At 34.6% G+C, this 15,454-nt stretch overlaps 1 protein-coding gene across 9 annotated transcripts in view; it reads left to right on the top strand.

Moving 5' to 3' along the window:
* RIC1 (RIC1 homolog, RAB6A GEF complex partner 1) overlaps positions 1–15,454 on the top strand; it is a 174,437-nt gene that overhangs the window by 82,618 nt on the left and 76,365 nt on the right. For 5 of the 9 annotated variants that reach the window (XR_008618234.1, XR_003681261.2, XR_003681263.2 and 2 more), the window contains exons 4-7: positions 4,458–4,565; positions 8,876–9,018; positions 9,313–9,449; positions 14,561–14,652. Coding sequence is in view for 5 of the 9 variants with exons in the window: in XM_007108079.4 (XP_007108141.1) it covers positions 4,458–4,565; positions 8,876–9,018; positions 9,313–9,449; positions 14,561–14,652 (480 nt within the window). In the remaining 4 variants the exon portion in view is untranslated. Of the gene's footprint in view, positions 1–356; positions 376–2,615; positions 2,694–4,457; positions 4,566–8,875; positions 9,019–9,312; positions 9,450–14,560; positions 14,653–15,454 lie in introns of those variants that run through there. The other 4 variants (XM_028493962.1, XM_024126777.3, XM_024126775.3 and 1 more) reach the window with 4 other exon arrangements.

Below are 15,454 nucleotides of genomic sequence, written 5' to 3' on the forward strand. Positions count from 1 at the left end.
GACTTCCATTATATTTATGATGGTATGTATGGTGGTATCCCACAGTCTCTTAAGCTGTGTTCATTTTTCTTCATTCTTTTTTCTTCCTGCTCCTCAGACTACATAGTTAAATAAAATCACTCATGAATAATAATCACAAACTATTAATTTGTTGGGTTTTACTGGACCACAGTCTAACAACTCTCAGTTATTTGATGTGGTATACAGTTGACCCTTGAACAACATGGGTTTGAACTGTGCAGCTCTGCTTATGCACGTTTTTTTTTTTTTAGTAAACACACATAGTACAACATGATGCATGGTTGGTAGAATCTGTGAACGCAGAACCACAGATAAAGAGGACTGACTGTGGGACTGGAGCATCAGCGGATTTTGGTATGCATGGTGGGTCCTGAAAACAATCCCCTGCACACACCAAGGGACAGCTGTACTGTGTAAGTCAGCATAGGCTAAGTCCCTGTGGTAGAGGATAAAAGCAGAGCATTGTGTACCAAGTGCTGGCTCTTTAAAGTCTCTCCCAGAAATGACACAAGTCACTTCCCCTTGTGTTTTATAGGCCAAAGTAAGTCACATGGCCATACCTAATTTTAAGTGGTGAGGAAAGCACAGTTCTATGTGCCCAAGAATGAAGAATATATTATGTTTCAATAGCTTGAGTGACAACCAGGTATGCATACAATGTGATTGTATCTGTCTGTCTCTGAGAAGCCTTTTTTAATGACCGGGAACTATAATTCTCAATATGCTTTTATCATATTCCTTCAGAAAAGATTATGATAAAATTGTCTGAAAAGACATTTCTACTGCCACTGCTAGTAGATGCCTTTGTGTAATCTTATTAACAGTCTCCTAATTAATTTACAGACTACTCCCTCCCCACTCTATCACCAGTCTGTTCTTTAGCATTCATTGTAATTTTTCTTTGTGTACACAAAGGTAATTATTAGTCTCTTTAACTCTACTAGTTTTCAGTTTAACTCCTTCACTTACTAGCTCTGTGACCATAAACAAAATTCTTAATAATAAACTGAAGCTTCAGTTTCTTTTCTGGAAAAAATACAGATAATAACGCCTGACTCAAAGGATTGTAATCAATCAGTTGACATAATGTGTGCAGAACGTTTTGTACACTCATACTTGGTAACTGCTCAATTTATTGCTTTTTTTCCTCCTGGCATTCAGTGCTCTTCATAGTTTGGCTCTCCCTTACAAAAATCTGATGCAATACTCTCAAATTACTGTTGAACTAGAAGTAATAATATTTTTGATCAGAAAGTTAGATTTTTTTGTTAATGTAATTTTTTAACAGTTTACTGCATTTTAATATGTTTGGAGGAAGGGATGGAAATTATACTATGAAGTTTATCTCCTAATTTTATAATGGAAGTCATTGAGAAATCAGGATTTACTTAAATTTGCTATAAAATTCTTATCATAATACTTTTAGCTCTAATAAATGATAGTATTTATATAAAGGAAAATAGTTTCCAGTTTCAAGATGGGTAATGAGGTTTCCACCTTTTTCTTGAAAATCACCAACAGAATAAAAAGTTGAAATGCTGTTTTCATCTTTAATGAGAGCTGGGGGTATCTCTAACCCATGACCTAACAATTGGATAAGAAAAAAATAAATGACTTAGGATGAATATCAAACCTGAGAGCCTAAGGTTACATATATGATATTGATGAAAAGCAACTTGTTTGATCTGCAAAACCCTAGAATGGCTCAGGCACTAGTACCACAGAATATAGGAGTGACCAGGGGCTATAAATGGGGATTGTTTGAAAAATCTGAATAAGGAATAGGATTTCTATGTTCTCACCTCACAGGAGACAGGATGTCTGATTAAACCAGAGGGACTCCAGACACAGAGTAGGGCAAGGATGAGATGCTAAACTAAAGATGGGGATTAAGTGAAAGTTGTTGTACTGAACAATAGGATGTCAAGCTTTCTTCCCCTGCTTGGCTCCAGACTTCTGGCTTCTGTACTTGATTGAGGGATTCTTCCTAGGGAAATTAAATCACTCCAGATGAATGACCCAACAGCCTCTCATATTGGAAGACCTCAACAAAAATGCCTACGCTGAGGTCCTCCAGTTGACAACCCAACTTGAACACATAGAGCTTATAATTAGTTTTTTCTCTTTAACCTCTTGAACATGAAGAAAGATGTTAGCCATCTTAGGAAAGTTTCTAACGTAAAGTAGAGACACACAACAGAAAAAAGGAAACTCAAGAGGAAATAGGCAATACAGGGAACAAAAACACTTTGGGGAAATGAAAATTAACCACCTTAAACAGGTATTGCCTAATTACAAAAAAAATTGGTGCTATAAGAAAAAAGGGGAGGTGGGTGTGAGAAAGTTCCTGGAATGAAAAGTATGATAGCAGAAATTAAAAATTCAATAAAAGCATTAAAAGAAACATTTGACAGACCCTCCCAGGATATAGAACAGTGGCAGAAGAAATGTGTTTTCAGACAACTTTATCATAGTCTTTTTTGAAGGGACAAACATTCATTCAAGTGTCATAGTAAAATAGAGACATTTCAGACTTGAGAGTTCTAAGTTTACTTCTCATGCACCTTTCCAGGAAGCCCCAAGAATATGTGAACCGAGGAAGATACAGGATCTATAAAATAAAGGATTCAACATTAGGAAAGAAGCAAAGAAATCATAAGGATGATGACAAAGTAAATATCATGTTGATAGCTGTGCATTAGACTTAGTAGGGCATTGGGCATAAAGAGGGATGCCTCCAAGGGCGGGGGGGGAAATGGAAATGATAAGCTATGTAGCAGGTTTGACCACATAGAAGATTATATTGAGAATTGTTTTGTCAGAGCAGTTAAGGAGTATGAGATGACTTAGGTATAAGTTTAAAGAAAACCAAGCAAATGAAAGCATGTGGAAAATTATCAAGTTATTTAAGGAAAGATTTCTGAACACTACTTGACCCAGAAGTGAAAAATATTTATGTAATCATCATAATGAAAACAGTTTGGTATAATTATGTTGGGAGGATGGGAAAAATGGGTAAATGAGAATAAAAAGTTAATAATGTCTAAAATTAATTATGTTAAAACAGTGTAAACACATGGTTTAAAAAATACGCAGGTAAATAGAAGAAGATAACAGCTCAAAGAATTCAAGCTGGTTGCCTCCTCACTGAAAGAAGACTACTTCAGTAGTTATTTTTGTTTGTCATAAGCCTTCTAGCACTGTTTGACTATTTATGTGTATGTATTTACTTTGAATAATAACTTTAAAACTAGATGTACATGGAGAACATCTCAGAAAATTCATCACAGTGTTTTGTGTGGTTAGCAATTCAGATATGACTCCTGTAAACTAATAACTCATGGTGTCCTTTTAAGGGCTGTCATAGCAAACATACTAATTGAACATGAACATGTTTGGTTAAACATTAGCCAATTTAGCCATTCAGACACGTAGAAGGAATCAAATATTCCAGATCATGGCAGTAGCAGAGCAGGATAGTAATAAAGCACCACCAGGTTTCTGTATGGAAAGTAATCTAAAACTAATAAGTAAGCATCTAAATAATTTTCTGAGCATCCAAATAATTTTCACAAAGCTAGGAACCTTAACTTGTTAGATTCTTTGCACTTAGTTTTAATAGTATTGACAAATTGGTTTCTAGGATTGTAGGTGATGAGAAGGAAAGATGATGTAGGCAGGCTAATTGTTGCCTGGAGTAAGTGATAGCTGATAGTAAGAGAAGAGACAGATAGCTGTTAAATTCTAGCACAGGCACTGAGAAAGAATGGTCCATTGCCATATGGATATAAACATTCCAAAACAGCTTTATAGTCCTTTTGAGGGCTTGTATGTGACAGCGCAATTATGTTGGCATTGACCTAGCCACTCTAGTGCAGCCATTTAGTGCCAAGGAGTTTTCGAATTTACCCATTTTGCCATTTAATGTAAAACATCTCCTAATTGCATCCCTGAATCTGACCTTAAGTCTGATACATACCTAAAGGATAGGAATCAAGAATGAGGTGTGGAGCAAGGGAAGATGAGGTGACGATTTGGATCACTTTGGACATGCACTGTATAATAAAATGGTGTATAAGTTTCATAGTTGCTCAACTCAGAAAGGGCTGTCAGTCATTTTAAATGTCTGTTGGTTCCCTTGAGAATTAACTTCTATCTTTACTGTTTTTTCCAAGATTCTTTGTTCTCCCTCTTCTCTCTCCATTCCCACTCCCCCCAATATAAGTTACACTGGTCAGACACATTTACTTCTAATTGATAAATAGATATGTCCGCTATAGTGGAATTTTAAGTATGTTTTTCATTTGAGAACCTAAAGGATGAACACCTGATTTTTATGGTTGATTGTGTTACTTTATTTGATTGGCTATTAGTCACAGAGTGGAGGAGAATTCAGTATCTTTCTCTTTAATCCTGCGTATTTGCTTTTTTTTTAGAGGAAGTCCACAAGTGAAGGGGACACCCCATTTTAAGGAAGAACAGTGTGCTCCAGCATTAAATTTAGAGATGAGGAAAATATTGGATTTGCAAGCACCCATCATGAGGTACAGTACTTTGGTTAAATTTAGCATTTTGTGATGACAATATACAGTGTAGTTTGTTAATCGCATGAGCAGTAAGAAAGTTGATTTTATGTTTCATTGGGGATCATTTTTTTTAGTCCTAAAAATTCTTGATTAGCCCTTACAAAAAATGTAAAATTTTACAGATGGTACATTATTATACTTAAATTACTGTAATAAAGCCCACAATTTGGGTGTACCAAGTATAATTTTATTTAGAAATTTGTATTTTTTGATAAGATCTAGAATTGTTTGAATGGTATAACATAGTACATGTTACTTAAAAAGATACTCATATGCATTTGTAAAAACATTGAGGGCGCTTTTTCTTGAAAAAGCTTCCCAAATATGTTGTTGGGTTAAAAAAAGTGAGGTATACTGTACATAAAAATGCTACTATTTTATGTTAAAGCGAGCTGGTGGTGGTAATTTATGTGTTGTTCTGGAGGAATATGTAAGAAACTGGGCATGAGAACTGAGTGGCTAGGGGGACAGTTTTGGAAAAAAGACATTTATTATGTAGTCTTATTAAGTGTTAACCTGTATGGGTACAATACGTGAATATATTAAACTATATGAATGTAATACATATGTTTATTAAATTCTTCTGATTCACAGTTCTAACGAAAGGCTTCCTTCATCATTTCTCTTGTTAGAATACAGTACAGATACTAGAACATGTTAAATAGAATTGTATACAAGTGGCTGGCTATTGTCTTGCCTTGTTTAATCTATCTCTTTTTACTTTAAGTCTCCTCAGAGAAAAAGAATGCCTTTTTGTTGTTGTTGTTATATGTTTAAATGTGATCAGAGTTACAGGAGATTGAGTTCAGGTTACTCTTTATCTCAGATTTTATTTCAGAATAGAGATCCTTTGCAAGAGTGTAACTTGTGTAAGGAATTTTGAATGTCTGGGTTCCAGGCTGGATGGAACTGTACAAGCATGGCTTTCTACCTCCACCTCGTGGCAAAAACTGTGTGGTTCATGGATATGGAATAGAAAAAGAGCCTTTAAAAAAAGAATTCCTGCTGTCTTGTACAAGTTTAACTTGTCAGGTGCTTGTTTTTAATCTACTAATTTAGATGATTGGAAATTTCTCATTTTCTCTCAGAACTTCAGTAAAATAATTGCATTTCAGAGCTGTGTTATTATTAGCACCTGTAACATGTACCTCCTGGAAATTTGATTGGAGAATTTCTATATACTTTTGAATTGAGTGAGGGGCCTTTAAACCAACTGTTTTCCCTCCCACTACCAAAAATTAGTCAAATAAAGTTAGGGACAATGATTATGCTGTTGCTTATAGGCATAAGATTGCAAGAGTCTGCCATCTTTTAATTTTTGATTGAAGAAAGAATTGGATTAATGTTAAGCATCTACACCTTGTTATTAATTGAGGATAGAGAATATATAGAAAGTTAAAAAGTACTGGGACTTACCGGTGGTGCAGTGGTTAAGAATTCGCCTCCCAATGCGAAGGATGTGGTTCGATCCCTGGTCAGGAAACTAGATCCGACATGCATGCCGCAACTAGGAGTTTGCATGCCACAACTAAGGAGCCCGCTGGGTGCAACTAAGACCCGGCACAACCAAAAATAAATAAATTAATTTAATTAAATTTTTTAAAAAAGAAAAAAGTACTGATATAATTTATAATTAAAACTCTTAGTCTATTTCTAACTAATACTAATAAATACTACAGTTTATTATCTTCCTTCTTCCCAGGCACTTAGAAAGACCCATGTAGTATATATAGTATTTAATGTTAATTAGGTATTAAACATACTTACATATTTGAGAATCGGTAATTATGAATTATTCATTTTATATTAAGAATATTTGATTAATCAGATTCCAAAATCCTATTATTCTCCTCCCAAAATCCTATTATTCTACTTCTAAGATCCTAAATTAAACAACAACAGCAATAACAAACACCTCTGGTATACCACATAGCTGTTAATAAAGCCCATAGAAGTCAGTGATTTTAGAGACTCTCTAAGGGCATAACATAGAGTATCTTTATGGTGTATTTTGTGTGTACTTACACCCAGGGGTGATTTTCAATAAAAATCAGTACAACATATGAAGACATAGGATATAAATTATTGGTACAGGGTCCTAACATCCCCCAGATGGAAGAATTAATCCTTTAGTTCTTAAATCATTGTGAGAATGGGGATTGGTGGGGACAGACCTTGGGTGACTTGAAACAAGGCCTATTTACTAAACTTAATGGAAATATTCAGTACTTTAACATCTGACATCAGCCCTTAATTGAAAGTTTGTTTACTTTCAACTGTTAAATTGAAAGTTTGTTTACTTTCAATTAAACGAGGAGGATCTTTTTTTTTATAGATTGTTTATCATTTTTGTCAGTTATTTGTTAATTCCAATGTCAGGATTGTTTATGAGTCTATTTACATGGATGGATTTTTCTCAACTCTGGGTCACATTTTCCTGTTTATTCAGACATCTGGTCATTTTTTATCGCAGTACTGTGGATGATGATGATGTAGAGATTCTGAATTCTGTTAACTTTGTCAGAGGAGTGTTAAGTTTTGCCTAGCAGGCAATTAAATTACTGGAGGGTAACCTTGATCTTGTTCCTAATCGTCATATGCAGTGATTCTTCCAGGGAGATACAGGCTGGGGAGAGGGAGAATGTGGTTTGAAAAAACAGAGGCTGACTCCTGCTGAATGAAAATCACGGGTAAACCAATGACTCCTCCACTAAATTGCCTCTCCTGTATCAGGTCTAAAACAAAGTTTTTATATTCTAGCCACCACATGCTACACATAAATTTTACCACTAAAATATAAATTTGAAATAAAAGAATATATAATATTTTTAAAGGTGAACTTTTGTTAAACTGGGAATTGTAGTTAACTGCAAATGCTCTGAAGTTCAAGAGATGGAGCTCAGTAAGGGGACATATTATTCTTAATTTTTTAAATATTTTTATAGTTGGGAAGAAAGTACAGTAAATTCTTCAATATCTGAAATATATGGTGGAATAAGTCATTGAACTCAACTTTCCAAAGAACTAAAAGTTAAAGAAAACATTGAAAACGTTCTTTTCACCATTATGGATTAAAATATTTCTGAAATAGACTCTTAACGTCTTAAGTATGAAAGGAAATTTAACAGTACATAATAGAGTATATAAATAGACATTACATTTTTCATTCATTCTTATACTTAAATTTTTTTTTTTTTACAGCATTTGATACTCTTGAGTACTCTTTCTTAAGTGCATCTTATTGGCTTTCTTGATTACAGTTTCCACTGGTTCTCTTTCTTTTTCTCTGCCATTATCTTTGTAGCCTCACTTTTGGATTCCCCTTCCCTCTTGACCTTCCTCCCACAAACATTTGGTGCCATATGTAACTAACATTGCCCTAGAGGCTTGGCATTATAGGAGTAAACAAATTAGGCATTTATTGCCATGCAGTCGTAATTGTTAAATCTCTTTGCAAGTATCAATAAGTGCTGAGATCATACTACATAATTACTTTTCACTACTTAGTCAACTGAGAGGTCTTCTGCAGGGAGAAACTGTGTATTTTATTCACTTCTGAGTCTCCAGCCCAGCATAGTGCCTGTCACAGAGCTCAGGCTTAATTAAATGTTTGTTGAATGGACGCACAATGTGAGATTCTTTGATAACCTGGAAATACTGTGGTCCAGAACTATGCTCTCCACTACAGTAGCCACTAGTCAAATGAAGTGATTTAAATGTAAATTACAGATAAAATAAACAATTAAAAATTTAGGTCTTCTGTCACACTAGCCATATTACAAGTGTACAATCACCACATGTGGCTAATGGCTACCGTGTTGGATAGTACAGGTATAGAACATTTCCATTACTGGTGAAAGTTCTGTTGGACAGGGTTAGAGGATTGTTACCTCTACACTCCGTGTCTCCGGATTGTCATTCTGTCATTAGTTCTTTTCATGGTTTCTCTTTCTCTTTCCTTTCTTGTCAGCTATCACTTATCCTTCCATCTTCTAATTTGCTGTTTCAGTACGTCTAGTTTTTAAGCATAATTCATCAGGTTTGTGACTACAGCAACGTGTGATCTTTCATTTTTTTCAGAATTTCTGATTCTAGATTGAATTATACATAGATAAAGCTGATATATAGCTAAATTGTAGATAAATGGCAGTTTTGTAAGTGGTTTTATGATCTTTGCATGAATATTCTCCAGAGCAGTTATATTCATTGCTTTCCCAATATGCTTTTCTTAAAAGGAAATTGATTCTAAATTGCTTACTTCTCTACAGTTTGCAGTCTGTGCTGGAAGATCTCCTGGTTGCTACTTCTGATGGACTTCTTCATCTTATTCACTGGGAAGGAATGACAAATGGGAGGAAAGCTATTAATCTTTGTACAGTACCCTTTTCAGTAGACCTCCAGTCATCTAGAGGTAGTTACACTTTTTTCATGAGACAGAACCAGATGTTTAATATTTTATATAAACTAGTTAGATATTTTTTATGGATGAACATTGGTTTTTCTACTTTGGAATTAATTGTGCAAGGGAGGAGGGTGTGTGTGTGTGTGTGAGAGAGAGAGAGTAGGAAGGAGTAGTTCAATTGTTTAGTGTTGTTAGGTCATTATGTTTGCCCTTTTAACTGTCCTTGTATGGTTTGCAAGCAAAAATATAAGAATTAATTTACTATATTTATATTCATATTTCATGTATTTCTTTTTTCATCAGCAGGTTCATTCCTGGGCTTTGCAGATGTGCACATTAGAGACATGGAATACTGTGCCACACTTGATGGGTTTGCTGTTGTGTTTAATGATGGTAAAGTTGGATTTATCACACCAGTGTCAAGTAGATTTACTGCAGAGGTATGACTTATTTACTTGGAATGTTTATTTTTTAATTTTGCATTTATTAATTTTAGTCTTTATTAAACCCCTCCCCTATTTTCCTTATTTAAGATTTTAGCGGTTGTTAATTAATTTTTAAATCAAAACTATACATATAAATAGTGTAAGTAGACAATTCTATTGACATGTTAATGAAAAATGATAGTTCCTTTCCTCCTGCTTGTTCTCTTCATGCCCAGTTTTCATTCTCAAAGGCAACTACTTTTTATTCCTTCACTGATGATTTTGCTATTTATCTCCACTACTCTGAGTATTTCCTGTAATTTTTAGTTTTTAGGCTGTGTTCATTGACTTGCCATTGTGGAAAATGACCATGTACTTCCCTCTTCCCTGTTCCCCCACCCCATCTGTTAAGTTCTTCCCATCTTCCCAATATAGTTATTGTGATTTTGATTATATTAGTATCCGTTTCATCTTGAATAAATTTCTCTTGGAGCCTTCTGGCCTTGTGGACGATTGCTTACTATACATACCTATTTAACACAGTTGCATTTTTAGGCTGTCCATCATTATCATCCTGTGGACTTCCTATATTCCTTTATATTTAGATCCTTTCAGAGTTAATGGTTAATTAATATTTGATTCATTAATATATGAATTTGGTTGCTGTGACAGAGACCCAAAATAAAAATTTGGATTCACTGAAGGCTGTGTGGGCTTTGGTGGGTTTGGTTGACTGTGATCTTCATCATAGGGTGAGCTAACTGGGTTATTTCTTTTCCTCCCCACTCCGTATCCAGTGCCTGTTGGAGAAGAGTCCTGCAGTCTTTCTCAGAGAATATGTACCTGGCTGGCCCAGTATTTTGGGATTTGAGTTATGGAAGAGTTAGACTAGAGGGTCCAAATTCAGTATGTAAACTCCCAAGTATCCCTATTTTTGGTGTGATCTAGAGACCACTGAGATGTTTTTGTTTTTCTCTAAAGAAAAACCCCAGTTTTCTATTGGAGTGGAGGTGGGGTATTTCTTAGCTGCTCAGACTGGGAGGTAGGCAGTCCCAGCTACAGATTAAACAGGCTTTAAACCAATCCTACTGCTTTTAGTTCAGCTTTTGAGAGACATTTAAATTCCCAGGGCTTTTGTGTACCTTACAATGTAAATGTGGCTGTTTTTCAACATCATTACTGCTAGTTAAGGATTCTACTCATCCACTTGCTTCCCAGCTTCCAGAATTTTCTGATACCACCTCCTCTCCCATTCTTTGTCCTTGCCAACATATGCATTTTGAAAAAAAATCTTTTCTGTTATAAGAGTTGGGGTTTTAAGAGTCAGAGAAGCTAAATATTCATGTTCAGTCTGTTCTCTTTAATGGAAAGGATTTTAAGTTTTCAGGGGCATATTTTTCTATATGGTATCAGCTTTCTCTGTCTGATTTATTTCACTCAGCATAATGCCCTCAAGGTCCATCCATGCTGTTGGAAAAGGCAAGATTTCATTCTTCTTTATGGCTAAATAATATAGTTGACCCTTGAACAACATAGGTTTGAACTGTGCAGGTCCACCTACACCTGGGTTTTTTTTAGTAGATACATACCACAGTACTCTACGATCTGCGATTGATTGAATCCACAGATGCAGAACCAAGGATATGGAGGGCCAACTGTAAAGTTGTATGTGCCGGGGGAGGTGCCCCTAACCCCCATGTTGTAAGGGTCACCTGTATATTCCTCTGTGTGTGTGTGTGTACCAAATTTTCTTTATCCATTCATCCATCAGTGAGCACTTAGGTGTTTCCATATATTGGCTATTGTAAATAATGCTGCATTGAACATGCAGGTACAGTTGTCTTTTCAAGTTAGTGTTTTCTTTTCTTCTTCTTCTTTCTTTTTTTTTTTTTTTTTTTTTTTTTGGATAAATACCCAGAAGTGGAATTGCTGGATTATATGGTTGTTCTAACTTTACTCTTTTGAGGAAGTTCCATACTGTTTTCTGTAGTGACATACCAATTTACATTCCCATCAACAGTGCACAAGGGTTCCCTTTTCTCCACATCCTCCCAACACTTACTATTTCTTGTCTTTTTGATAATAGCCATTCTGACAGGTGTGAGGTGATACCTCATTGTGGTTTTGATTTGCATTTCCCTGGTGTTAGTGATGTTGAGCGTCTTGTCAGGTACTTTTTGGCTCTCTCTGTGTGTTCTTTGGAGAAATGTCTATTCAGATCATCTACCCATTTTTTAATCAGAATTTTTTTGCTATTAAATGTATGAGTTTTTTATATATTTTGGATATAATCTTTTCTCACATATATGATTTGCAAATATTTTCTCCCATTCAGTAGATTGCCTCTTCATTTTGTTGACATATATTTGGGATTTAAATGTTTTTACTGAAAACAAAAATATTAGAGCTGGAAAGTGAGTGACTCATTTCTGAATATCAGCTTATATTAGTATTTGGTTAAAGAAAGTTTTCTAGTAAATTAAGGATTTAAAATAATGAAAAGTAGACAAAACATTATTAAATAAGTTATAAGTAGAAATTATAAATTACAAGAAAACAATGCGTATCTATTACTGGTAATTGGGAAATACACTAATGCCATATTTATATCAGACATTATTTAAATGCTTTATAAAAATCCTGTTTGGCACTGCATTTTTTTTTTTTTTTTTTTTTTTGGCTGTGCCGAGCAGTAATGCGGGATCTTAGTTCCCTGACCAGGGATCAAACCCACGCCCCCTGCAGTGGAAGCATGGAGTTTTAACCACTGGACTGCCAGAGAAGTCCCCTGTTTGGCACTGTTTAATACAGTTAGCAAATGTATTAAAATATGTCAGATTATGCCATCCTCTGCTCAGAACCCTTCAGTAGGACAAGATATTTAGGACAAAACCTGCTGAGGACAACTAAAAGAGCTGGAGAAAAAATATTTTTTGAATGTGCTTAACGGCTTTGGAGAGTTAAAAAGACTGTAAAGAGCTAACAAGACTGGTTAGGGAAGGCCAGAGGCCCAGTGAGCTAAAAGCTCAGTGTTTGACATGACAATGAGCATGAACAAACAAGGCTGTATGCAACAACGTAGATGAATCTCACAAACATGTTTAGTGGAAGCGGCTAGACACAAAAGAGTACATGCTATGATTCTATTTTATACAAAATTGAAGGAAAACAAAAAACATAGGTAGCTCTGAATCAGTTCTGTGTGGACGCATGTTTAAGTGTTAATGGTTTAAAGGAAAAGAAGGAAGTGATTACTATGTAAGTCTGGATATTGTTTCTTTTGTGGTAGAGGTGAGGATAATATTGATCAGGAGTGACACTGTTGGGGGACTTGTGGGTACTGGTAATTCCTAGCCTGAGTGGTAATTTCACAAGTGTTTACTTTGTGATATTATTGTGATGTACATTTTTGCTTTTGTATTTTTCTCTAATGTATTATAATTCATAATAGAAAGGGTTAAAAAAATTAAAGGCACTCCAAATGACTCCCCATATATGAATTGAAGAAAAAGCCAAAGTTCTTATGGTGACTTTCAAAGCCCTATAAATCTGGCCCCCTGTTTCATCTGTTACCTCATTTATTCCTTCTCCTTCCCCCATTCCACTCCACTCCACTCCATCTGCACAGGCCTCTTTGATGTTCTTTGAACATGCCAGAAATGCTCCTGTGACAGGGCCTTTCTACTGCTGTATTTCCTAAAGTACTTTCCTCAAGAGGCACCTTCGTAGGGAAGACCTTTTAATATTACATCCTTCCCCCATACACTCTCTTCTCCTTAATTGTTTTATTATTTTTTTCTGTAACATTTACTAACCTCCCATGTGATACTGTACAATTTTTTAAACTTGTCAGTCTCTTAACAAATGTAAAGCAGGGATATAGCTAGGGATTTTGGTATGTTTGAATATCTGCAGTATCCTTGGCACCTAAAGCAGCACCTGGTGAATAGTGGGCACCTGGAAAATTTTTGTTATAGGGATGAATAAACGAATTTCAGTCTAGGCAGCAGTCCAAAGAAATAATGCTCAGTGCTGTCTTTGCCATTTTTGTTAACTAAAATAATGTCTAGTTTTATTATTAAAATTGAAGAATAAATAAAATACCTACAGAAAAGCAAATATTTCATATTTAGATAGTAGATTCTATAGTTTATTTAGGAATTAAATAAAATCTATTGTATTGTATTTCAAACAGTTTAATTATATTGGATCATCTAATTTTACTATCATGATAATCCAGAAATAAAGTGCTGTATTGTAGTGTGCTGATTTTTTGTGCTTACTAAACTAACAGTCATGATGACCTTTGCCTTAGAAATTTATGATCTAGGATGCCCTTGATTTGACAAATAAAAACAGACAAGGGAGCTGAATCTATTCTGTGTCTGTATTCAGAATTAAGTAGCACATAAAGCTTAATAATAATATCATTCATTTATTGAAGCTTAACTTGTTGAATTCCAGGCATTGTATTAAGTGAGTTACTTGTATGTAAGATCTCATTTAATTTTCAAAACACTCTAAGAGGTAATTTACAGATAAAACTGAAGCTTGGAAAGGTCAGATAATCATTTTAGCAAGTCAGGGGTAGATCTGAGATGTTATGTCAGGCTGCCAGATACCATGCTACTAACCACTGTACTATAAAGCAAAGGAGTAATAGAGAATAGTAAGCAATTGACAAATCATTAATCACTTCTAAAGGATAGACCAAATAAAATTGACCATTTTCGACTGATCACAAAAGTTATGCTAGGTGACAAGAATAATAATAGTGAGCAAATTAGATGCAGTTTCTACCATCAAGAGGTTTACATTTTAATAGGAAAGTCGTCTTCATTTAATTTGAATTTAGAGGTCAGATACCCATTTTTTAGTGTTTTATGAATAAATTAGCACTGGACTGAGCTCATTTGGGAATATTTATTGAACCAGTTAATGAAATTGAGGTTTTTAAGGGAGAAAATCCAGATGGTAGTTCTGATGGGATGTTTCTCTATCCAGATCAAACCATATAAAGAACCATATAAAGCCTTATAAAACTGTGTTTATTGAAGGAGAATTATATTGATAAAAGTATATTTGGGGAACATGCTTTAAATCTTAACTATTTTTCTTAATTTTAGCAGCTTCATGGAGTTTGGCCACAAGATGTTGTTGATGGAACTTGTGTAGCAGTAAATAACAAGTATCGACTGATGGCGTTTGGTTGTGCGAGGTAATTGATATAGAGTCTGCATTTTAAGACTTACTGCCAAAAATAATGAGTTTTTTTTAAACCGTAAGATATTCTTAACACACTTATGAACTTTATTGTGCCTTTCATAATTTACGCATCAGCCTTAATATAAAATTTAAAAGCATTTTAATAGATTGAAGCAAACAAATCTAAAGGGCAGATTTTGGAGATTGGGTGTTTAAGTTTGTAAAAGTGAGCTTTTTTTCAGTGGTAGGAAATTGAGTCACAAGTTAAGAAGATTAAATCAGTTAAAATTTAGATTCTTTATTGTTTAAAAGAAGATCAGGAAGAATGTTTTCCTTTTTTGGAAACAGTCCTTTCTTTTTAAGACATCAGTGTTGACTTGCCTTTGAATTAGTGGTTGTGCCTTAGTTAACAAGCAAATTAAAAGCTCATACATAAAATCAATTTTTTGAGCTTTATGTTTTAGCTCAAATAAAAAGATTATATCAGATGCTGAGAGTAATGCCTTAAAATGTGTATAGTGCTTTTTAGTCTTCACAACTCTTTCTAAAATATAAAATTCCATTTTGACCTCAAAATGTGACTTAGTGGTTCTGTAGAACATAACATCTAATATAGTTTCCAGCTACATCAAGGTAAGTATCAAAGTATTTCTCTCAGTATAAGTAATACACTGATAGTGTTATAAATCTCTGCCTTCATTACACTGTCAATAATCTGTGAAGTAGGAAATCCTTATCCTCAACACATTGCTTCTCACTGAGGAGATAAATGTAGAAAGTAAATTTAACTTAGTGTAAGGAGAAAAGGAAAGCGT

This window comes from Physeter macrocephalus, chromosome 9 (assembly GCF_002837175.3).
Source record: "Physeter macrocephalus isolate SW-GA chromosome 9, ASM283717v5, whole genome shotgun sequence".
In the NCBI taxonomy this organism is placed as follows: domain Eukaryota; kingdom Metazoa; phylum Chordata; class Mammalia; order Artiodactyla; family Physeteridae; genus Physeter; species Physeter macrocephalus.